This window comes from Gymnodraco acuticeps, unplaced genomic scaffold, assembly GCF_902827175.1.
Source record: "Gymnodraco acuticeps unplaced genomic scaffold, fGymAcu1.1, whole genome shotgun sequence".
In the NCBI taxonomy this organism is placed as follows: Eukaryota; Metazoa; Chordata; class Actinopteri; order Perciformes; family Bathydraconidae; genus Gymnodraco; species Gymnodraco acuticeps.
Genome location: NW_022990724.1, coordinates 1 through 26,576, shown reverse-complemented (window position 1 = coordinate 26,576; position 26,576 = coordinate 1). Strand labels below are relative to the sequence as shown.

The following is a 26,576-nucleotide window of genomic DNA, read 5'->3' as shown; positions in this document are numbered from 1 at the left end:
TTATGGGCAATTCATAGTGTATGCTCAATTATATTTGTGCCTGCTGGTAAACTACTGTTGCACTTTGGCTCCACCTCCAGCTGAATTGCTTGTAAGAATAATTGTTGATCTCTCTCAGCTGTCAGAAGGGAAAGACATGGCTTGGTAATTTGCTGACGGAGAAAGACAAGTCTCTAGAGTTTTGTAGTACATGACTCCTATTTTGTTCTAGTATGTACAGTAGCACTCAAGAATCACTTGGCTGAGGCACAGGACAGATGCAGGATATATTAACGAGTGCAATCTAACACAATCACTAGCACTCTAGTTTTCAATTAAAAACATCTCCTTACAAGGACTGCAATGATGAGAACATTTAAGAAAATACTGTTTGTGTTCTGTTGCGTTCATGAGCAAAAGAAACGTGTGTGTTTGTGAGAGAACGAAAGAGAGGATTGCTTTTTCTTTGGCCTACACGTACACATGTGTGGCTGTATGAGTAAATATAATGGAAAAACAAACTGTATCGCTGTCGAGTTTTTAATCAGTTGACTTGAGTTCATCTTTCTCGAACCACTCACTTGTGTATGTGAGGCGGTAGCCCTGATTGGTCCCAGAGGCGTTGCTGTTGAACTCCAGCCACAAACGATTGGACGTGCTATTGATGACAAGACCCATTATGCCATCATGTGTAAAGTTTCCAAGTAGACGGGATGTCGTGTTCTCCCCATCATACACCTGTCAATCAAAGGAACACAGAACATGAATTTGAACGTGTTTCTAGAGGATGATCATAAAATGAGGGGGGGCAGTGATTTGTTGACCCTGTCTGGAAAAAGGATGCCATAAAGTGTGGTCAGTTCTGAAACAGAAATTGCAGGGCTCTGCTGTATTTCCTGTGCCTCACCTCTGCAACACACTGTCATTCATCCAAAAAACAAACAACGCAAGCGAGGCAAAAAAACCTCAGTGTGCCCCAGGAAATAGCCACTTTGCTTAGCTTTGCATCAGCTGAGGACTTTTAAAGCATATCATGATAGAGCCTAAAATATGAAATGAATGATTCTGAGGTCACAAATGAGTTGTAAAGGGTTCTGATGCAGCCTGAAGGAGAGATGAAGCTTTCCTTTTTATGGTAAACCGTCAACATGTTTATGTAACAATTCAGAGAAGATTGAACACAATGTTTGTGGGTAATTCAATTGGTAAACTCACTTTAAATGTTGGTTGCAACGATAAAAAGGGTTGTTATGAAACTGTTGTACAAACCTACTTTGGATTTGGAGTTTCAATCCTGGGTCAAGCAATAGATTCAAGTATCACTTTAATTAGAACATTTTTTTGATTTGCAGCTATAATAAATATTCAAAATGTGTTTTTATTTTTTGGAAACAATGCTTCTATGGTTGATTTAATTGAACACATGAAATACCTCACAATATATACATTTTGTTTCCTAGTTTACAAGTCTTAGCATGCATGTTCTCTGCAGTTTACTGAGCATTTAGTTAAAAACAGCAAAGCAGTGCCTGGCTGTGTGTGACTTGGTTTGAAAATACATATTAGAGGGGAAAATAGCAAGAAAGTGAAGACTGGAAAATAAGATGTGTTATTGGACTGGATTAATATTGCAGGACTAGCTTGCATCCTCTTTATTTCTCTGTTTTTCCTTCTTGCAATAATTATGAAAATAATTAAGCTAGACTCAGTCTTTCTTTTTGGTCTCCTAACAATTTAGCTTCTTTTCATTTGAAATATGATCGTCAAGATATAACTGTACGCTCACAGTGATAGCACAAAGGGAAAACCATCAATCATTTATTTCAAATGAGCGCTGACAAACAAGTAAATACAGTATGAAGGTTGGAGCAATGGCTGCCAGAACATAACAACTTAGAAATGTGAACATTTCTGTAGCACATTTACTTACCAAATGCCAAGTATGTAATTTAACAGAGCATGTTCTAAATAGTTGTGTTTTCCCAAAACATGTACAGTACACAGTTATCAAATTCCATGTGGGGTTTGGAAGAAAGCTAACATACTGTTGATAAACACAACAAAGCAAGCTTAGCTAGTAACACATGGTAGCTGTGTACTTTGGCCATATATTGGCCGCATTTTGTGAAACTGTTGTTTGCAAAGTACTCAGCATAGAGAGCATGTGGATTATAGAGCAGAAGAGGATAGATAGATTCATATTAATGAATCCAAACTTCTAAGAGCCACTTTTCCAGTTTACAGGTGGTCAGTATTTGGTACTGAGATTCTTTCGTTTATGCTGGAGTCTACTTTGTTGCTTTCTAGTCTCTGAATGCTTGAATGTGGACATTAGAGAAGACGTAGTTTAGGAAGTGAAGTCTATTTCTGACTGCAGTTTGAAGGGGAGAATTAGCACGCTCAAGCACCTCATAATACTATCTCACAGCTGGGATATAAATGCGAACGGCTCGTGCTTATATTTGGCAGCCTGGGGCATTTCCAAAGATTGGTGGTGACAGGTCTGCAGGTGGCAGGGATGCCAAAGAAAAAAGGCTAAGGAGATGTACTGCTCTATCTCTGCAAGTACTGCCAGTCAGAGGAGATACCGCGACATGAAGCCAAAGCAGGAGCTACAGCATGTTCATACATGACAAATATAGACAGACATGGTGAAGCATACTGGGAATTTAAGCGTTAAAAAAGATTAGCTGTATCATGATATGTGTGGCAATACTCCCCCAAACTTAATTTCCCTTCCCTATTCCTCCCTCTCTGTACCCCTCCAGTTCTACATCAGTTTCCCCAAATGTTGCATTTGGCTGTCCACCTCTTTCTTTCTGTTTCTCTCTTTTATTCTCTCTATCATTTTTCTCCTCCTCTCTCTGTTTCTGTAAAACGGTTAATGAAAAGCCCTGCAGCTCATAAATCAACATGTCACCATCTGCCACCCCTCCTCCCTCGGTCTTCTGACTCTCTCCTTTTCTTGCTTGCACTCCCTCCACCTCTATTTCCATGGAACAATTCTTGCACACCCCTACTTTGTTTCTTCCTAACCCTCTTATATTTCTTCGGGGATGTAGTAGCCTACCACTGAGTATCTTTGGTCAAGCACTGAATTAGAGGACATTTGTAGGCTTATTGAGCTTGGCTAGACCTTTCTTTAAAAAGTGCCAAGGCAAAAATGTAGCCAGTAGCAAAAGGAATGGTAATGAGCTGTTGCATAGGAGATTTTAGCCGAACGCTTGCTGGATCTGTCAAACAGATGGTTTGTGTTCAGCTGTAACAGGCATTAAGTCACATACTGTTAGCAGGGGGAGTGGCATGCTAATTGCTAGGCTAAGTGGCACTTTGGAGCTTTCCTCCCATTTCATTATACTTTGCACTGTGCTTTCTGATCATTATATGGGAAAATAATAATTAACACACATCTGTTGTAACGTACTAGTAGTTGCTCTTATACATCATTTCAATACCACCACACAAGATGGCTTTAGTGTAGATCAGGGGGGTCAAACTCAATTTCATCACGGGCCACATCGGCATCATGGTTGCACTCAAAGGGCCGGTTGTAACTTTAAGACGATATAAATATACATATATAAATATTTAATATATATAAAATAATGTATTATATTTAGGGCCGGGACTCGATTAAAAAAATTAATCTAATTAATTAGAGGCTTTGTAATTAATTAATCGAAATTAATCGCATTTTTAATCACATATAAATATTTGACCTGAGAACAGTGAGATGCAATTTTTTTCACATGGATTTTAGTATACCATTAGGCGCATTCACACCGCAGTACTTTTCCCACAAAGGTTCATGAGAACTTAGTTCATGAGAACTCTTTGAACCTGGGGGTGGATTAGGCAAATGAAGCCGCTGACGTCACTTCTTCTTCTTCTGCTTTGGGTTTACTGGCAGGCCGCAAACCACTTCACGGCGTATACTGCTGCCCAAAGTCCCCGGAGTTGGGGACTGGCTTCAGTAGAAGCTGCTGGGAGTCCCAGCAGCTTCTACTGAAGCCTTCCGAGTAAATCGCCAGAACGCCGACACCTCCTCATCTCCACCGCTCCCATGTTTTATTTTGTGTTGCCATAAATTAGTCTCTCTGCGTTTCTGCGCTGGGCTAATGCTAATAATGCTAATGCGAGGATAATAAAATGGCGGCTTCACAAAACTTTTTGGGAGTTTTACGGGGCGTGGTTTGCAATCCACCCAGCCAATCAGAAATATAGCTCTTTTCTCACAAGAGAGCCGCACGAAAGTCCCTGCTCTCTAGCAGCTCTCTGCTCTCTAGCAGGGACTTTCGTGGGTGGTAAAAAGGTTCTCATGAACTAATTTTAGTACCGGCTCTTTTGGTGTGAACGCGATAAAAGAGGCTAACGTCCACGCTAGCTTCCACGCTAGCTGCTATATGTTTTGCATTGAGGTGATACTTGAGGCTTGATGTGCTGCGGTGATATGCGAATTCCTTTTTGCATAATTTGCACACAACCGTGCTCTTATCGACGCTTCCATCCGTCCGTTTTTTTAAAACAACATTTCCCACTGTTGTTCACTGTGGTTTGTTGTTGTCTGAAGTCATGAACGTTAGTTGGTGCTCCAGTATAATCGGTACGCCTGAAACTCATCCAGTGAGAAACGTTCCGCGGTGCAAAAATAAGTGCGATTAAAATGCGTTAATTTTTTTAACGCGTTTTATTTTTGTGTGATTAATTAATCTTAATTAACGCGTTAAAGTCCCGGCCCTAATTATATTACATGATTGCCTCTGCATTGGATTATTATCAGATAGGGTAATAACTTCATAATTAACTACGTCTGAAAGCAGAAGTCTAGGGTAAACAATTGCAAGTCTCTTTCAGTGTGCATGTCACAAAATGATTTAAAAAGAAAAGCCAAATTCTCAACAAAAAAAACAAGTGACATTTTGAAAAAAAAAGTCAATTTCCGAGAAAAAAGTCTAATTTGAGATGCATTGTGGGACATGTAGTTGATGGGCATTGTGCTTCTGTAAAGCGGCCTGTAACTGTATAATAAACATATGATATTCTTTGCAAGCTCTTGTGGGGCCGCATGAAATGAAGTCGCGGGCCGGATTTGGCCCCCGGGCCTTGAGTTTGACACACCTGGTGTAGATGTCCGGTTAGGATGTATTAGAACGAAATCTAAAATGAAAATTGTAAACAAGCAATCTGTATGTAAAAAAACCACCTGTATGTAAATTGTAAATAAGCCATCTGTATGTCAAATATGTCTTATATGTCTTAAATGACATGATGAATTGGAAATGGGGGACCCTGATGTAAACAAGACGAAAGTCTTTCTCTGGTCTGCATCCCCTTAACAATTGTATGTTTTGAGCTGTACTGTACTGTACCCAATATACAAGCTGTTAATAAACTTTTCAATCAATCAATCAATCAATCATTTGATCAACAGCTGCTCCACGAGCATTACATCTTTTTAAATTACGATTTCTTTGACAGAAAAATGGGCAAAAACTATTTAAGGTCAACAGTCATGGTAGCATCCTAATTGAGCTGGTATGCTCAGAACTTTTTTTTTTTTTGTCCCAAAAAATGGAATGGAATGGAACAATTCAGCTATTCATACTACCAATCAACTCGATGTATTAATAACACAAAGGTTATTATCATTGCTTAATGGATTCTTCCTTCGGGCCGGAGGTTAGTCCCAAAGTGTAGAACAAAGCGGTAAAAAAACGGCTTTATTCCAGCAGCCATTGCGCAAATGAACAAGTTGTAGCAGTGCCACACAGATGATATGGAAGAAATGCCTATGTATTTATTTATTTATTAACTTTGTGGATTGCTCATGTTTGTACTAGTGGTTTTTAAATGTGATGGACAAGGGGGCGCATTTACAGATCTATAAATATTTTACGAATGTGTGTCATAATGGATCGCTTGTTTTTTATCTGTAAACAAAATCTACCTACGGGTAGAAATAAATAACCTGAACCTGATATATTTGTTAAGTTATCATCCTCCTAGTAGTTTGTACTGTATTGAATGTGTGGCCCCTCTACATCACTGCATGAAAATCATTGTGCTGTACAGGGAGAGGGAATAACTGCAAATCAATTCTTAAGTTTCATCTCATTTAATAAAGTTATTTTTTAGAAGTAATTTGAAGTCAAAAAGTCTGATATTGTTGTGTGCCCTTCATTGAGCATGACATGTCATTCTTGCAATGAGTCTTTGGACCTCCCATTACTTTTTGATTGCTACGTTAGCATCCGGCGCATACTCATTAACTTTTGTGATCTCTAGTCATTCTCTGTGTACTTTCCCTCTGCTCCTTATTTTCTGATAAGGAATCAATTTATTACAGTAACTACTATGTCAAATGCCTTGTCAAGAACACAATCACAATTCTTAAAACGGCAAATGCCATGTTCTGCTCTCCGATATTGGCAGATGCATTTTGAAATACAGAGACAATGACATAGTGGGAGAGGTGTAAAGCTATCTAAGCTAGGCATGTTGTAAAGTAAAGTAAAGCTTTTAAAGTTTTGAGGTATACATTTAAAAGGAACATTTAAGAAGTTTATGTTGGTGTAATGCCATTCTGAAAGTCAGGACAAACCCTGCTAATACAATCTTACCACATACAGGCTCAGCCAATGCTCTAGGCTTAATACTGATAATACACTCTAACCACATACTGGCTTAACCATGCCCTCAGGCCTAATACCGCTAAGAGACATTGTGAATAGAAACAGTTATATACGATGTTAGTAGGACTGTGAAACAGCTCACACAGCTGCTGCTATCTGACACTGTAGTGGGCACATGTGCCCAATAGAGGATTTATGAGGAATTCTGAGCCTTGGGAACATCTGTAATGCTCTCGGTGTTATGGACTTGGGAACATCTGTAATGCTCTCGGTGTTATGGACACAGAGAGCACAACTTTGCACATCAAAGGTTATGACATGTGAACACTTTAATGCATTACTCATACATACATTGTGACAGCAGATTGTCACGATTCTCAACACAGATCCTTAAAACATGTTTGCAGCACACTGAGGAAACAGGTATTGCAGGTATACATAATCAGTCAATTTGATGTTTGTTTACAACAAAACAAAGGCTAATAGACGAGGCATGTATGTGTAAATACAAGTCCTTATAGCTGCAGTCTATTTAATCTATCGGGGCATTCTTCATTTTGTTCTATAGCTCTTTATTTGACTTAGTGTTGCCACATGTTACAACCAATACAAGTGTATAAAACCAAGGTTAACCTTCACTAGAACAATAATATACACTGTAGTGGGTTTGTTATAGGGTTAACAGAGGCCAATTGATCCCATTGTGTTTCCCAAGTATTCATTCAGCCGTGGATGGCCGCTGCAGCAGGAGCACCATCAGCACTAATAGAGAACATGGGTAATAGACCCCTGCAGGGATGTTCCAGCTCCTTACAGCAATGTTTAACACATCTAACAGCTAGGGCACACCTTGCTAACACAATTTAACTTCATACTGGGAAAACCAAGGATTTAAAGCCCCTCCTGTCATTCAAGTTTTAACCAAGCATTTTTCTGGCTCACCTGAACATCTCATATAATTAAGGCCTACACATTCCCTGACAATATAATTGGACCAGGTATGCATGGCTGGTAGAAAAGCTTGCAAAACTAATGGGCTTTGACCGCTCCATTGGGAAAGGGCTGGCTCCACAATGCATCATGTAAATTACTTCTGATAACACACTACAAAGATACAGTGGGGCAAAAAAGTATTTAGTCAGCCACCAATTGTGCAAGTTCTCCCACTTAAAAAGATGAGAGAGGCCTGTAATTTTCATCCTAGGTATACCTCAACTATGAGACACAAAATGAGAACAAAAAAATCCAGAAAATCACATTGTCTGATTTTTAAAGAATTTATTTGCAAATTATGGTGGAAAATAAGTATTTGGTCAATAACAAAAGTTCATCTCAATACTTTGTTATATACCCTTTGTTGGCAATGACAGAGGTCAAACGTTTTCTGTAAGTCTTCACAAGGTTTTCACACACTGTTGCTGGTATTTTGGCCCATTCCTCCATGCAGATCTCCTCTAGAGCAGTGATGTTTTGGGGCTGTCGCTGGGCAACATGGACTTTCAACTCCCTCCAAAGATTTTCTATGGGGTTGAGATCTGGAGACTGGCTAGGCCACTCCAGGACCTTGAAATGCTTCTTACGAAGCCACTCCTTCGTTGCCCGGGCGGTGTGTTTGGGATCATTGTCATGCTGAAAGACCCAGCCACGTTTCATCTTCAATGCCCTTGCTGATGGAAGGAGGTTGTCACTCAAAATCTCACGATACATGGCCCCATTCAGTCTTTCCTTTACACGGATCAGTCGTCCTGGTCCCTTTGCAGAAAAACAGCCCCAAAGCATGATGTTTCCACCCCCATGTTTCACAGTAGGTATGGTGTTCTTTGGATGCAACTCAGCATTCTTTCTCCTCCAAACACATCTAGTTGAGTTTTTACCAAAAAGTTCTATTTTGGTTTCATCTGACCATATGACATTCTCCCAATCCTCTTCTGGATCATCTAAATGCTCTCTAGCAAACTTCAGACGGCCCTGGACATGTACTGGCTTAAGCAAGGGGACACGTCTGGCACTGCAGGATTTGAGTCCCTGGCGGCGTAGTGTGTTACTGATGGTAGCCTTTGTTACTTTGGTCCCAGCTCTCTACAGGTCATTGACTAGGTCCCCCCGTGTGGTTCTGGGATTTTTGCTCACCGTTCTTGTGATCATTTTGACCCCACGGGGTGAGATCTTGCGTGGAGCCCCAGATCGAGGGAGATTATCAGTGGTCTTGTATGTCTTCCATTTTCTAATAATTGCTCCCACAGTTGATTTCTTCACACCAAGCTGCTTACCTATTGCAGATGCAGTCTTCCCAGCCTGGTGCAGGTCTACAATTTTGTTTCTGGTGTCCTTTGACAGCTCTTTGGTCTTGGCCATAGTGGAGTTTGGAGTGTGACTGTTTGAGGTTGTGGACAGGTGTCTTTTATACTGATAACGAGTTCAAACAAGTGCCATTAATACAGTTAACAAGTGGAGGACAGAGGAGGCTCTTAAAGAAGAAGTTACAGGTCTGTGAGAGCCAGACATCTTGTTTGTTTGTAGGTGACCAAATACTTATTTTACCGAGGAATTTACCAATTAATTCATTAAAAATCCTACAATGTGATTTCCTGGATTCTTTCCCCCCATTCTGTCTCTCATAGTTGAAGTGTACCTAGGATGAAAATGACAGGCCTCTCTCATCTTTTTAAGTGGGAGAACTTGCACAATTGGTGGCTGACTAAATACTTTTTTGCCCCACTGTATATACTGCATAGATGGGAAATTCCCAGTCAAGTATTTGATTTATTTGTCAAATGCAGTAGGGGACAATCACTAAGTGTGTGTGATAGTGTATGCTTCTGCAAAGGCAAGGCATGCTTTAGTGCATGATACAAACATTCATTTGTATGTGCTTCTATGTTTCCACTGTTCATCTCTGTCCTCTGCTGTGTTCAGAGTGGCTGCTGTGTGCTGCTATCAGTGTGTGAGTTTGATTGATATGTGTCGCACATGCTCATTTTGTCCATGTAACAGATCCATGATAATACACTTTTTCCCGTGTGATGCCAGAAAACAATATTCCTGTTAGTCAAAAAGTGTATAAATGTACTTCTCACTTCACCAAACGTGTGTTCATTATTTTCTGAGTACATCATGTCACTTGTGTTCATGATTATGGCAGCATCCACAACTCAATTATTGTTTTCTATTCAAGCATAATCTGAAATGAACCAAACACTGTATGTGCTTGAATCTGTTCAAGCACATACATGTCAAAGCATACACAACTTTGCATATAGAGAGCTTTTGATTATGACTATCATCTTTTATGTGTTTTTGTGTGTCTGAATCTGGAAACAATGTATATTATGCATTTGTTGATTTTGCACACCTGGTTTGGAAAAGCGTGTGACTGAGCACATACCTTAAGATAGTCTCCATCTTCCAATAAGAAGCTGTCAGCTTTTAGTCTGACTCCTTTGCCCTTTTCAGTCGTGATGCGGTAGATGCACTCGTGGTTGTTATCGTAGTTAGAGGGGAAGTTGGGAGAGAGCAGAACACCTTCGGGTCCCAGTGAGGAGGCTCCACACTCCGCTGCAGAAAGAGAGTAGGGGGGCAGCGACAGTGGGGGTCAGGATCACAGCATTTCTTCATAATTATCTCGGAGCAGTCGGAATACCTTTTAGCTTATTGTGTGTAAGAGAGGTGAGGAAAGGACCTCAAAATGAAGAAGAAAGATTACATTAAAAAACATATATAGTCTAACGAAAAACCTTATTCAACTTTGGCATTTAAACATAATAACCACAATGTTGATAATAATAATGAATCATACAGTATAACAACACTTTTTGGAGAAACACTTCAAATAAGACAATAAAACGAGAAAAACACATTAAAAAAGCAAAGCAATTAAACATAAACTGCAAAAGATTAAAAAAGAGAGCAAACAAAAGAAATCATTACATTAAACGCGGTGTGGATTAGTTTGGAAAAAGTGTTCCATATAAATGATAAAGAGTTATCTAGCAGGTGCAGTGCTTATCAAAGTTTAGGAATTAAAATAAGTGGTACTTTGTGCAAACAGAGTTTTGTCATATGTAAATGAGGCGTAGAGAAAAGCAGGCTTTTAACTCCCACTGAGGAGTACCACAACTACCTGGAAGGGAAAAAAAGGAAATAGAAGTAATGAGACAGACAAGAGAGAAGCCGGTGAGGAGCAAACAAAACCTGTAGTGTGTATCAAATCTGAACCAATTTTAAAACAAACTCTTTTTTGTATATTATCTATGGTTTTAAAGCAGATTAGGGTAGGCGATAAGATGATATTTAAATGCATTTATCTTAACTATCCCCCTTATTTAAAGCAGTATTTTGTACCTTACTCACCAAATCATCAAGTTAGACATTCTGTTCAGATTTATTTCTCTGTCCCCTCTGCAAAAAAATGGATTGGCAGAAGAGCGTTCATGTTCAAAGCCCCAACAGACTGGAATACTTTACCTGCTGCCATTAGATCTCTTGCATCATTGGGTTTATTTAAACATGCATTATCATCTCACTTTCAACTGCTCTGTACTTGTTATTAATGAAACTGATATTGATGAAACTGATTTGCTTGACTGTCTCAAATTGTAATGATTGTATGCATTGCTTGAATTTTACTTAACAGACTTAAGTGGTTTGTCTTGTGTGTCATGTTTTGCATTTTGTCTTTTTGTTTATGTATGTCTGTAAGTTGTTGCTATTGTCGGGACCCCCTTGAAAACGAGATGGTGCATCTCAAGGGGTTTATCCCAATCAATAAAAATGTCTATATATATATTAAAGGATGCCAACAGTATTTCTTTAGAACATCTTTTGAAATTACGGACAGCACTGTAGAGAGAATCCAGGGAAGTAAAGAGGGAAAGTGAAGAAGGAGAAACAAGGTATAAAGAGAGAGCTGGAAGGAAAACAAAGCACAAGAAGAAACAGATGAACTGAGCCAGACATGGGCCTTTTGGAAATATGCAGAGAGAAATTAGAAAAGGGAAAAGGGGAGTAACAAAAGAAACACTAATAACGCTCTTCATATAGCAGCTAATGGCCTAATTATCTACCCAAGGACTGTCTAAATACAGAGAGAGAGACAGAGCTAAAGAGAGGGGTGTTTGGAAAGGAAAAAGAGGGAGAGAGAGACATTAACCCAGAAAACGTTGCTAGCTGCTGTTCCACACTTTCCTGATCTTTTGCTGTTGGAGTATTTTCAGCGTGCTCCTTTTGGGGATTGCAAATTACAAGCAGCCACCATCAGACCCATAAATTACTATCAGCAAGGAAACACTGATTCTCATCAAAATCTGCAAATGACAAGCTGCTAAAAGCCAAATCCTGGCAAATAAAGCCAACTGTCGGTCAAATAATATTGAATGACCTTTTTGCCAGCAATAAAGTACTGGTGAATTACAACCAGGAAAACGCTGATGCCTCTGGGCTCATTCATGTGGTGAAAAAGGTCAGTTATTTGCACGGAAGATAAAACCTTCCAAAGCTATAAATATTGAAGGCAAAAATACTTCTAAAAGGCTTGTAACAACACTGCTATATATACACCGGTGTGCAAGGAGATGTGTATAAGGAAAGGACAAAGAGTTTACAGTGTAGTATGCTCATGATCTCTAGAGACAATTACCTATCTGACTAACTAACCCAGGAATTAGTGTAGTAAGATGTCAGTTTGTGTGTGTACTTCAATGTCTTACCTATACATCGCGGTAATATGTTGCTCCACACTCGCCTGCCCCCTCCTAGACATGTGATCTTGGTGTCTCCCTCAAGTCGGTAGCCATTAAAACAACTGAAGGCCAGAGAATCGCCAACTCGAAATCTGAATCCCGTCCTCCTGCTGTATGCCGGTACACCGGGATCCTCACATGGCTCTAAGTCATACTCTACACGTCCAGGAGAAAACAAAAACATTGTTGAGAAGTCATTCTAAAACATTAAAGGTCCCCTATTATACTGTTTTTCATTACTTTATTATAGGTCTCAGATATATACAAAACATGTCTCTGAAGTGTTTGTCTCCAAACATCAAACAGATCATTGCAGCATTACCCATAATCCCCTCTGTTTCAGCCCTGTTTCAGAAGTACTGATGCTCTGTCTGTTACTTTAGATGAAAATAAGGAGCCCCTCCCCTCTGAGAGATATTTGGTTAAAAAGAACACAATGGTGCTCTAGGAGGAGATCCAGGTGATAAGGTGGGGGGGGGGGTTACCTTGGTTGGTGATTGGCTAATGGTTACACAAGCCAAAACATCGTTATGACATCATAAAGTGGCCAAAATCTGATGAGCTCATTTTCAGACAGGTTTTTATAGAAATGGATCAGGACAAAAAGTGAGAGAATCTTTTGTCCTGAAACTTTCAGAGTCTCTTTACACAGAGGGGACACATGTTGATGTATAAGAGACATGAACAAGTGGATTTTGCACAATAGGTGACCTTTAAAGGGGGATTTCATGTACAGGAACTTGTTAAGTAGGCCAAGACTAATACATATAATGTAAATAAAAGAACGAATGAATAACATTTAAAGTATTAGTGGTATTTTCTTGCCTTCTGCCCACAGGGGGCAGCAACTAAAAAACATAAAAGCATAACAACGTTTATATTTATGCTTTATCAATAGGGTTTTCAAGCCTTTATTTTTGGTTTTAGAGAAATTATTAAGAATAACTAGTTGGTGGCAAATATGAGTATTTTCTTTCCCGCCGCACCTTCTGTACGTCAACAATCAGCCGCACATAACAGGTTCAACCAAATGTGGCTTAGAGTGCAATATCTTAATGCTTTTCCAGGTTTTATGAAAGGTCTGTGAACATGATTAGAACATTAATCAGCCTTAAAAGGCCGTTTCTTTTGGGGGGTTCCTACCTGAGAAAGTGATATTAAAGCCTTCATAACTCATTGAAAAATCCGATATGAATCGTAGCTGAGCGCTGAAGTTCCCGTAGAGCCCTGCTTTGACGCTAGGGGGCAGCACTGAGCCGGTGAGTCGAGCCACTGGAACAAGGAAATTGGTGTCCTCAGTGATAGAAAGGTAGTCGTGGTTCTCCTCTAGATGAAACGTGTGGAAAACCAGATGGACTCCTAGAAAGCAAAGGAAGAATGGATGGATAGATACAGAGTAAGTCACGGACTCATTAATGGCATCCGATGGAAAAAGAACCCAGAAACACAGCAATCTTGAACATTTGACCTTATTTTCCATGCAAATAGAATGGGCGTTTCCATTATTTCTGTGTATGTGAGTGCTTACCTTTCCCATGTGACACCTCTATAGTCCATGTGCAGTTTAGAGAATTGGGGTAGTAGTCAGGAAAGCCAGGAGACAGAATTGTTCCTGTTTTACCATAGACATAACCTCCACAAAGAGCTGCAAGAAGAAAGTAGGAGTAGTGTTAATTATAAACCATTTGCACTGAGCTTTGAAAGACCTGAACAAATTCAAAAAAAATGACCAATTATAACACTTGGGGAAAAAAAGACATATCTTAAGTACTGCACAAAATAACAGATTTCTTGCTCTAAATGTCATTAGTTAACAGACTGGAATTAAACTGAATTCAGCATTTTTGAAGCTGCTGAACTGCAAACACCGGCATAATTGTGTCACTCTTGAGCATGGTGTCAGTATAGTGTTATGGCAAAATCTGTATTACAGCGTATTTCTGGCATATTCATTAAGGTCACATGGTAAGCTATATGATGTGTGTTACTGAGTTGGGTCACACGAGAGTTAGAGAGAAAATGGTCGTTCTGAATTGTCAATAGATGTATTCATTTGAAGTGAGCTGACACCGAGGTTAGAGGAAGTTCAGAGAAGGCCTCAGGTTATAAAAACAGTTAACCTTTGTTAGTTGACTACTCCTAAAGGATGTCATGAGATAAGTAAACTTCCGACATCTGGAACATACAAGTATAGCATTCAGAAGCAGAACATGTGATGTCGTGTGTTAGGTAATGTAAGGAAAATGAGGGTGCGTCATTTTAGAATCCTATGTCTCTGTAAAGTTCTACTGGGTGGGAGCATTGCTGTAGGTCTGCTTGAGAACAGAGGTAATGTTTTCCTCGTTATTATTGATTGTTGTACAACGAAATAATAATTGATCATCAACTCTATCTGTGTTTGTGTTTTATTGATTCCTCTGTTTCATTCGTTCCTGTTGTGAGTGCTAAATTGCCACAACAATGTTCTCTACACAAAAATATCCTTGATATTAAAATAATTATAGGGAGGAAAAAACTCTAATAAAATGTAAATCAATAAAAGTACAGATGTTGAGTGGGTCAACCTGATTGTAAAAATGCATGTATATATTGCCTCAATAATCGCGTCGGATTGAGGTGATTATTTTCAGTTGGTTCACAACTATAAGTGACCCCTTTCACATTGTCGATTGAGACGTCATTATTTTAGAAATATGAATCATAGCGTCTTTAAACAATTACACAAACCATTGCCCAACCTCAACTGCGTTGTTTTAGTGGCCAGAATTACCGTAGGGGTCCGCTAACTTTTTCACAGAATAAACAGTTCAAGACGCTGTATCATAATAGTGACATTTCTGACATAAATGGAATCATTGTGTGTGTCCACAAGATACAGTATATAACATTCACTAAAGCTTTAATGTTGATTTAAACAAATCACTTTGTGTCAGTTAATGTGAATTGTGAATAGTAAATAAGTAGAAATAAGAAAATGCAGTTTCTAGATACATTAAGAGAGAAAAAAGGGATAAGGCCAGATACAGTACATTTAGAAACACAAATAAACATCAGGGACAAGAGAGTGGTTTGTTGAGAAAAAGAGTGACTGGTGTGTGCGTTACACCTCGACTCCACACAGAGCCGGACCACTGATATGGAACAAACTGATTTAGGATATAGCAGAATGGAAAATACTATAGTAAAGTAATGGAGTAAAAGAAGGCTTACTGTGCCTTACAGACTGTTGAACTAAGATAATACTGTTTTATATTGACTCTTTTTTGTTACTCTCACTGTGCCTTTATCTCTATCAACTATTTTCTGTTACATTTAATTCAATTTAAATGCATCAATATGCTGGATGTGTGTGTTCCCATTAAACATCCCAGAATATAAACTAAATCAGAGACAATAAAATGGTTTTTCTTTTCTGTTGTAACTCCTGCCTGACTCCAGGTTTATATTTTTATTAATTAGGCAATTTGGGTAAAATGTATATGTTGACTTTATGAACACGGATGTCTAGGATTTGTTTATTTTCCATACGGCAGCTATACCAGCGTGTGTTTGTAGAGAACTGCTGTGTCTCTGCCTCTCCATCCCTCTTTCTATCAGTGTCTTACATTCCAAACTATATCATATTTCAACAAAGCTGGAGAAGAGCAGCTGTGAAGGAAGCCACTCTCTCTCAGAGAGGCTAGCAGTCATGTGTGATTTGGTTTCCCACTCCCATTAGCTAAAGCTAGGACACTCTCTGAGTAAATGAGCCTTGTTGTGCATGTGGGCCTACATCGTACCTACTGTGTTTGAGTACACACATCAGAGTATGTGAATAATCTCTGTGTGAGAAGATAGAGGCAGATTGTTAAGGTATGACATAACACATGACATAAACTGCTGCTCATAACCAATTGCCCCTTGCGGGATTAATAAAGTTGTTGATTGATTGATTGATTGATTGATTGGTATGTGTGGGAGGATATGTGAGCTGCATAAAAATGTGATAAAACAAAAAGAGTAAGCCAAAAGAAAAAGACTGTTCACGACTAACAATGATCAGAGAAGCAAATCAAAGTGTGGCAGAAATGAATGAATGCTTCAGCCCTCCCGCTTCTACTAATTTTGTTCATTTGTGTGTATGAATTATACGTTTTTGTTTTTGTATGATTTTAGTAGAATAAATAAATAATAAAAAATAATGCTGAGAGAAAATGTATGGCTTGTTTTTCAGAGTAGAAGTAAATAGAGGAAGATAGTATACCAGACTCCAGCTACACCCCCCTCCCTTTTCCTGACTGTTTTTTGTCTCAATCAATAATTATCTTCCTTTTAGAGAATGCCATGGCATTTTTAACTGAATGGATTCTGTGGCTTCGGTCCCTTTTAAAACCAGTTAAGCCCCATGCCCCCGGTACCGGGGGCAAAACGCAACATCTTGCAAGAAACAGCGTCTGAGGGCTTCTTAACACTTAATAAACTATGAATGTGTCAGCTATCAGACAATATTAACCATTTGTAGCTAAACAAAACACAAGGGTAATAACAAGCCTCTGAATTAGCCCTGAGCCAAAAAATGTTAACGCACTTAGCACAGAACTCATGTTAAAATTAGTGCTGTCAAACGATTAACATTTTTAATCAGATTAATCACAGCTTAAAAATTAATTAATCATGATTAATCACCATTCGAACTATGTCCAAAATATGCCATTTATTTATGCATATTGTTGTGGGAATGGAAAGATAAATGAAAGATGGCGGATATATCCATTTAACATACAGTATCTATGTTTATTATAACATTTTTTCTGCGTGTCAAAATGAAAGACAACCCACACACCTATCAATCATCAAACCGTGGGGTCTTAATTCATTACGTGTTGATTTCTATCAACGGGGGAGTACTTCAGGAAAGTCGACAGAGGGGGGGGGCAGCTAGTGGAGTACTTCGTGACCACAGAGTGTGAACGTTGTGATCAGCTGTTTTAGCGCAGTTCTCCAGTGAAGGGGGGGGGAGTCTCCCTCCGCAGCCGGTTGGCATAGTTTTGGCACAATTCCGTTGTACAGACCGACGTTAACAGCAGCCCTGTCTGTGCACACGGAGACCGACTCTGTCGTCCTGTGATCTAACCGCCTTCTGGAAAAGCTTCACAAGTACGTCGGTACGCAAATGCGCTTTGTGACACAAGTGACGGTACGCATTTCAGATTACGCACATAACCTGCGTACCAGTTATGTGCACCCCTGTACTACAGCAAAAGTATTCTCCGTCGGGACTTCCTGCAACAACACCACGCCGTTATCAAAGATGTTCTATTGAGAAGACGATCACTACGTGACAAAAGTTTTCAAAACCGTGGCTACTGAAATCAATCTTACTAACTGCTGTCTGTGCAATTTACTCCGCGCGAGTTGGCAGACTTTATTTTGCTTCCTTTAACATCATTTTTCATGGTGGGGCTAAGCCATTTCTTGTTATGGGTGTAGCCTACCCCAGCCATACCCTGGCGCTGCCACTGGTGGCACGTATGGGGCGGGCCATTCTGCACATGCGTTAAATGCGTTAAATATTTTAACGCAATTAATTCAAAAAATTAATTACCGCCGTTAACGCGATAATTTTTACAGCACTAGTTAAAATACTTTATTACTTATCAGATCTGCACAAAGAAGATATAAGCTAGCAAGCTGAGATTCCACAGATTCTAGAAGTATTAGTATCATCACTGTGCGATCAAAACTTGCAGCAGGGGAAACAAACCCAGACAACACACAACGTAGCTTTACGGGACCAAACCGGAAAATAAGTCTTACCGTTGCTGTTTTCTGATCAAAAGTTGTGTTCAATGGCATTAAAACGCATAAAACGCTGCTGAAGGTTAATCCATAGGTTAATCCAATGTGTCTGTGTCACTTTGAAATGATTACTGATAATCCATCTTCATATTTATGTCAAGAACGAAGTTTTCATATATAGCTGCTATGATAGCTACCAGAGTGTATGACAGCTTCCGATTTTGGGCATTCTGACTGTGCATCACTCATTCACCAATGGGTAATGTTAAGATGGATTTTAGGAACTTCCCCTTGATTCTATTGGCTCTAACGGTTAAAAAGTGGTCATCAAAATCGACCGAGGGGGGCCAGAGATATGGAAAGTCCACCCAAATGACCCCAGAAGTGTTTTTTATTTTTCTAAATCTCTCTAAAAAGGTCAAATGTCACTTGTTTTGCATCAATCTTGATACAGGGTACTTATTATATGTTATAGTTTGGATTCCTAAAGCTTTTAGTCTGCTATCCCATCATTCAAGGGTGGTTTTCACTATAAGTAATGTGGTTCTTTTGGACGGACACTATAATTTACATGTTTTTACTATGTTCAATCTGAATTAATTTTAAAATAAAAAAAATCTATATTGATTCTGACTTTTCTACATCCAACTCACAGGTGTATCATTGCTTAGAGAAAAAGGATTATTAATTTACCCTTTTAGCAGTGAAGTTATGGTCATTTGTTCTGAGACCTGAAAACCAGGCTTGGGCTTAAGTGGTTACAAGTTGTTGTCTTTGCATCAGCTTCAGGATTTCAAATGTCACTGTGCTCCTTCAATATTCTCCCTGGCACATAAAGAAATAGCAGACAGTGTTCTGTATTCTGTGTTTGGAGATTTAGCTGACCTGCAGGAATGAGACGAGTGGTTTGGGTCCAACAGGCACTGAAAGGGAATGGTCTCTGCACGCCTGCAGGAGGACTACTTGTCATTTTGTTTTTCTTTTGGACACAATATTGAGAGAATAATGAATTTTGGTGGCTTTGTAATGCAGTCGGTATGGCAGAAAAAGGTTGTCTGTTCCTATTAAAATGTTAACTGTGCCTTTGAGACTGTACTGTAAATAAGATTACTGTTGTTAATGCGACTATGTGTGTGTATGAATTGCTTTGAGTATGGCTTAGGGAGTTTTTAAAGATGATTTTCATTGTGCTATAAATTAATGTGAGATGTCTTAGTCTTTCTCAGTGGACCAGCGTGGGTTCGCTCTGGCTTCCTCCCAGAGCTCCAAAAGATGCAAATCAGTTGAGCTGGACATACAATTGCCAATAGGTAGGAAAAGAGTTCACTTACAGAACAATATGGTTAATTATCTTTAAAATAAAAAAGAATAGTCATGCTAAAACATATTTGACACTTCTTTCCAGTCCCAGGAAGATTGTCAGAAAGCAAACCACGACATTTTATATTTCTAGTTAAGGCTTACACTCACTTTAGAAAAGTGCTATTCTGAAATAGTGCTGTCACTGTGATGGCATGCTTGGCAGAAAATTGAAATGTCACAGTGGCCGTTTAAAACTGCTTATGTTATATGGCTGATACTGTGAGATAGAGTGCCTTAGTATGAACTCACTCCCAAGTTGAGACATCCTGACTTTGGCTATCAAATTGGATTATTTTCGATCGGCAGAATGAATCAGACGCTGTGTTCATCTCCCATGATAGCTTAAAGAGCCTGTGACAGCATCCCAACAACTGTTGTGCAATGAAATATTGGGCTACTAGTAATCTCGAACCGTCAGTTTAAAAAAGAAAAAGCGATACCGTTCCGTTAAATATCAATAATTTCGAACATCGCGGGAAATTCCTTCGACTCATTTTGAAGTTTTGGGGGAAGCCGGAAGTGACGTCAATGCGGGAACGCTTCACTGTGCGGCGAGAGAGCCAAACACGGACAAAGTGTGTTGTCATGCGTAGAAATGGTGAATTACTGAGTTTAGGCACGTTAATAACGTTTTAATGAAGTTGACTACAGTATATTCATATTTGTCAGTGCTTTCATGTCAATTCGGCGAACATAAACATAAATGATCGTGGTGAAGATGATGATTACATTAGGATTACAAATCGGTAGTGAGAGCTACTGAATCTCCTCCCGTAGGATGTGATATAAAAACAAATCGATTATTTTTGTAGTTGTAAACTCAAGTGGATGAAACTACATTTATTAGTGCTTTCATGTCAATTCGGCGAACATAGATAGATTAAATTAATTAGATTAAATGATCGTGAGAATGATGATTAAAAATCGTTTGTTTGTGCCGGTCTGCATTTCCTGATGAGAAAACAAACCGATGCTTTTTGTAGTTGTAGTACACCAACATGGATTAAACGTGTGTTTTTTTCACCACAATGTTGGGGAAATTAATGGATAAAATGCACGGATTATTATTATTATTATTCCCACTCCGATCGGGACACTAGGTCCACCGTTTCCCCGCAGCGAGGCTCCCCCCGTTGACAGTTTACCTGGGCTGGGTGCAGTCGCGGACTGGCCATCGGGACGAATCCCGATGGGCCGGTACCGAAGTGGGCCGGTCGGATAAGTCACTAGCACATCCCCCATAGGCGGCGCGTGAGGCTCAGGTTTGGGAAGGCTAAATAACTTTTTTTACCTGACGCTGCCCGCCTCCGGCGTCTATAGAAAAGAGATCAACTCAGTGTGCGGAGTTTAAATCTCTCAAGTCATATTACAGGATAAAGGAAATACAGTTTAAACTGCCGTAGGCCTATGCAGAGAAGACGCCGACGTGTCGCACTTATCATTCATATTACATCATCAATCAGATCATCGATCATATAATATCATAATATATCATATATTTCCTTATCTGCCGTGTCTGGCCGTGCAACACTTACAGTGTCACATACTGTATGCAGAAGTATTATTTTAAGCAACACATTATGTTGACGAAACACTCGAGTCAAATGTAATTAAAATCAGATCCACTCGTGTCATAGACGGGAACGCGCTCTCAGCTGGTGAGAGAAACCCTGGCTTGATTTACCGAGTTGATAACCAGCGTCCTAGGACCGCTTTGCGAGATCTCGTTTGTTAGTTTGTTGTTGTTAGTTTGTTTGTTACTCAAACATATCCAGGGTCTGTTGAACTGGCTTCGTAGTACACAGGGCACAGGTGGCTAGCAGCGCTAATGTCAAAGACACAGACATTGCATTATATTTGTATTTTACCAGGATGCAGTGACACAAATATTTACATATTTACATTTACTATCTACAGCACCCGCCGCCCCTGACATCCCCCACTCCCCCCGTTGACAACTTACTAGCGGTACCGAAGTGAGCCGGTCGAGAGTCCCGGGATGATTTTTAGTCCCAGTCCACCACTGGCTACATGACCGTATGATCGCCCATATTGACGCACCTAATTCCTAAACTTCTAACAGATACAACATAAACCGATCCTTCAGCCTCATATGAGCTCTCAGACACGTTCAACATTAAACTGTCTGAGCTGTCTGAGCTTGCTGCTGTGTGCGCCATCGTGCGTTTACATGCAGATGCTGGGATCCGGACTGTGCAGCTGGAGCGCTGTGCCCGCAATGACGTCACACGTAATTTGGCGGGACTTGAAGAATCCCCGAGAAGATCCAGGAAATGGTCAACATTGAAGGGCAGATTAATGGTTATCAAAGTACAAATATCCAAAATCAGTTCAGTAACGGTTTTCAAGGGGACAATATTTACTCAAATTGATGGGTTTGGATGATGGGGGAAACTCGTGTCACAGGCTCTTTAAGCTGTGTGCAGAAGTTGAATGGGAAGCCTGCAGTGGTCAGTGAGCATCTGGTTTCAGCAATGCCTGTTGACCCGCATCATTTATCTGAGGCTTGGTGTCCAACTTGGGCTATTGTGGTAAAGCGTACTCTGGAGTGGGGACATATTATGGCTGCTATTCACACATAGAGAAAAAGGAGAAAACTGGGAAATAAGGTACTAATAATAACACCGACTCCCCCTCACACCCCAATATTACTAAGTTCGAAAATTAAGTTAGACATACAACCTTCAAGCTTTATATTCATTTTGTTTGGACCCAATGTTCCTATTTAATCATGTAAAGGTTTGTCTTGTGATATCTTAGTCTAATAACAAACCACTGTGTGAAACTTCACTATCCCAGTTTCATCTCTAACACAACAAACACGAAGTTGGCGGCTCGCTGAAGGGAGTTGAGCATAATCATTTACTGTGGACAATGCTACTGTATTGAAGCCAAGGCTTGGTTGCGTGTGAGAGTGACGCAGCAGCAGCACTGGAAAGTCTTCCCAAAATTAAGCCTGCTTATTTCCTAATGTACTTTGTTTTGGAGCTGCAGTTCAGTGTGACAGGTGACTCAGAGTTTAAAGGGACAGCTTTGAGTAATTTGAATACCGTCCATAACTAATTCAAAACAAGTCAAGGCAATATACTTGAAAGCATTTTCAAGTGTGATGAAGATTATTTATTTGCTAAAATTGTACAATTTATTTTGTGTAGTTTCTTAATACATGGTCCAATTTTTTATTTTTCAAAAAAAGAGAATGGTACAACGTGGTCCAAAGTTACAGCAGAGGTTGTTGAGTGTTCATGATGTTCCCTCTGAGTGCATAGCTTTCCTTCAGATTGCCTGTAGGTGTAACTGTGAATGATTGTCTGTCTACGTGTGGTAGCCCTGTGTTAGCCTGGAGACCTGTCCAGTGACTCACGACCAACTATCATAGTCTCCATCCCCAGAGATCGCATCAATCAAATATTTGTCATAGTTGACTGAATTAGAGCACCATTTTGACGGATTAGTACACTAAAGATTAATTCCATGCTTGCTTATACTAATAACACACTTATACAAGTAAAAATAAAATAATTAGATAAAAAAAGTGACTCCAAATTACCACAACAATCAGCTATTCTTTCTTGGCTACAGTGTCTAGATGGAGAAATACAAATAAATCCTCTCTAATGCTTCCATAATCAATCAGATCCCTTGTTTTCTTCTCCAAGATTAAATTCAGATCAACTTGTTTTGCTAATCGTAGGAGTTAGTGTAAGCCCCTTTACAACAAATGGAACGTTTTATAAAATATTTTCAATGACTTTAAGGTCAGGTTTAGACCTTTACTGTTAAATGTGTTTAAAACATTTCAAACTGGATGTGACATGTTGTCCACAGAGTGACTGTGTTTCTTACATAATCACATCATTCTTGCTCTTAATTTATTTTTCTAGAGAGTACAAAAGGATTCCGCCACTTTCTTTAGGAGGGCTGAAATGAGAGAAAAGAAAGACTCACCATCACAACTGGGAAGAGAGTGACTCCACTGATGATTCAGCTGACACACAATTGGCTCCTGATCACTCAGTGTGTATCCCAGATCACATGCAAACGACACACGGGAACCAATGGAAAAGATGCTGCCATGGCGACGACCATTGACTGGGATACCAGGATCAAGACAAGAGTCTGACTCCATTTTCACACCTGAGAATCACATCAAACAAGAACAAAGACCACAGAGTCAAGAGAGCGAGTATATGCGTGTGTGCAAAAAAACATTGCTGCTGTGTATGAGCGCCAGAAAGCAATTCCCTGAGCGTCAACAAAACATTTCTATCAGTGAATCATTCTTACTCTCATATCTGAAGCTGAAGCCTGCTGCCGAGCGGCTGTTGTCTGTCGTGAACAACAGGTACATGACGTTGGACGTTGAAATCAGGAAATTAGGTGCTTGGGTGCCGTGGTATTCGCCGATGAGAGGAGAGGAGGACGAGGGGCCATCCCTGATTTCCAGTGTGTCATAGTTGACCTCAGTCTGGAACCTAGACAAACAAAATATCAACATGTACAATAACCTCACATACACAGAGATAACATTTATATGGAATACAACATGGCTGCCTCACAGAGCAGTGGAACAAAGAACTAACATGTATTGGCAGTCAGAAGCAAGTGGTGTTAACAAACAAGACTTTTACGCAGAATGAGGATTCGGTAGAAATGCTTGATGAACTAATGTTAAGCACAGTTCATTTAACAATGTCAATAAATGAAGCTTACTTAAATAACCATAGTGATTGACTCACATTATACCTGCCTATTTAAATGACTTTGTACTCAAATAACCAAGTAAGTACCTTGTGTAACTAACTAGGTGAATTATTGACTGGCCTGTTATCTCCCTATTACTCTCTTTTGTCTCTGACTATACTGAGTAATTGATTTGACTGTTGGCTGACAGGGAATTAGTTGCACGGCACTGAGAACCAGTTGGTTCTGATGACCTGAGCGCTGTTTGTTTTAATTGTAACCATACAATACAGTAGGAACTGATCACATAAATGCATTCACCTACTCAGTAGGACTTACAATAAATAGTTAGGAACAACTGGCACACTTTATAATCACAAACTGGCATCTTAATATCAAACCAGCTAAATGAACAATGAACTATCCTCTGCACCTGACACAATCCTTCACAAATGATTTCCCTGGTAGGTAATGAAGATAGCTTGGCCTTTACGCCACTTCCCAAAGACACAAATCTCAGATTTAGCAATTTCAGGCTACACTGCATCTGCTAGTGGCTTGTTTACATACAAAATGTGCAAAAAAGCAACATTAATTATTCACTGCAGGAGTAATTTACCAACTACATTTATATATAACAACTTATTATGCTTCTGAAAGACTGACATACTAATCGACTGACTAACTAATAACATGCTAGCTGACACAGCAGAAGTAAACAAAAAAAGGACTCATTTGGCAAATGTTCTGAGTAACTGCTGAACAAAATTAAAAAACTCTCTAAAATAAATGACTAACCTGTCAAAGTGTATCTTCACAGCATGGTCTGGCTGTGCCTCAATCACCCACTGGGCAGTTCAAAGAATCTTTATAGAAGGAGGGCCAGCCAGGAGACAGCAGGACACCAGTAGGAGCTGTTAGATGGCCGCCACATGGAGCTACAGGGAAATAAACACAAACACGAGAAAGAGAGAGGGAAGTTAATCACTTGTTCTTGTAACTCTGTTATGGCCTGAGCACTATGTCCATATCGAGAAAAAACAATTACCTTCAAAAAGAAAGGTGTTGAAATGTACAGTTAACACATCAAAGCGGTAATTATTTCCTGAATCTTTTAAGGAAATCAAGTACCACATATTACATTTTATGTGTGACATATTATTATTTGTCACATGAGCATTTGACATAACTATACTTGAATTCCCTGCCACTCAAAAAACGTACATAGTTGGGAGATCTTCACAGTTATTTAGCTAACATTAAATCTCAAACATGGCACATTCAAATCCAAACATTCGTTTTCATTTTGGATATCAAATATGGCAAAATGGTTTCTTAATGGTGTATTACAGAAAAGTGATTCCAGTCATTTCCTGAATTTACAAGACTGTTTTAGCTATTTTAGTATTTGCCTTTATTAACTTAATCATTGTTTTCACATGAATAATAGATATTTATCAAAGACATTCATGCTAAGACATGTTGCGCTCTATATTACCCTAGCAAAATCTTAATTGAGTTTTTTTTCCCTCATTTTTCACCATATAATGTTGGTAAATATATATTAATTTCCGTCTTGAGTGTTTAGCACTCATATAAATCAAACATGTACAGTTACCTCTAGAAAACACTTCAGACCTGGAGTTCATGACCTGTTTATTATCCACTGCTCTTTCTACAATATATCATTTTCAATGGCTTGTCTTTCACACTAACCATTTCTTCTGTTTTCAAGTAGCATATACCTTTGCCTCTCATAACTGCACACTTTAAGCAAGCTAAAGAAAAGGACCTATTCTGTGAATGCTGAAGCTGTGGTGCTCATGAAACAGATGCACAAGAGTAAGTCATTCTAGAAATAAAATATAATTATCTTTCCCTTACCAATGGGAGGAATAATATTTTCCAATACTCCATATTTAATAAGGTGACAACCCTATTCAATTATGTCCACTATCCCATTTATTAACAGCAGCCAACGTTTCATAATGTCATTTCGACAATACAATCAAGATGGAGGGGATGGAAAAAAAGAGAAATACAAATACTCACAGCCAAATGAATAACATTTGCCTTTAAAAAGACATACCATCACCTCCACTTTCCTTTTTATTCTTATTATTACGCCCACATAAGCTTATCTGCAGACTAATGATACATCTCTGGGTATTGGAGTCTGCATAAAATGAATGCGTCTGCCTGAATTAGTTTCAGCAGAACTTGTGCCAATCTGGTTTAAGATTATTGTTGAGAGAGGAATATGAGTGCAAACAGGCTGAATAAGTGTGAGGAGGCTGGAGGCTAAAGCATTAGAAGAGCAAATGTATACAATTCCTAAGGCATATTAAAACTGCTTTGTCACCTTAGAATCTTGCAAGAAGAA

At 39.3% G+C, this 26,576-nt stretch overlaps 1 protein-coding gene across 1 annotated transcript; it reads right to left on the bottom strand.

Annotated features, from left to right (window-relative positions):
* Positions 1 to 560: 560 nt before the first annotated feature.
* LOC117556476 (CUB and sushi domain-containing protein 1-like) lies at positions 561 to 25,155 on the bottom strand (the record flags this gene model as incomplete). The annotated part of the gene is made up of 8 exons (XM_034231798.1): positions 24,992 to 25,155; positions 23,798 to 23,985; positions 23,459 to 23,647; positions 13,878 to 13,994; positions 13,493 to 13,708; positions 12,317 to 12,505; positions 9,997 to 10,166; positions 561 to 717 (listed from the first exon to the last, which is right to left on the bottom strand). Coding segments are annotated over exons 2-8 (1,102 nt in total), but the record flags the coding sequence as incomplete, so codon positions are not given.
* Between the last annotated feature and the right edge of the window lie 1,421 nt (positions 25,156 to 26,576).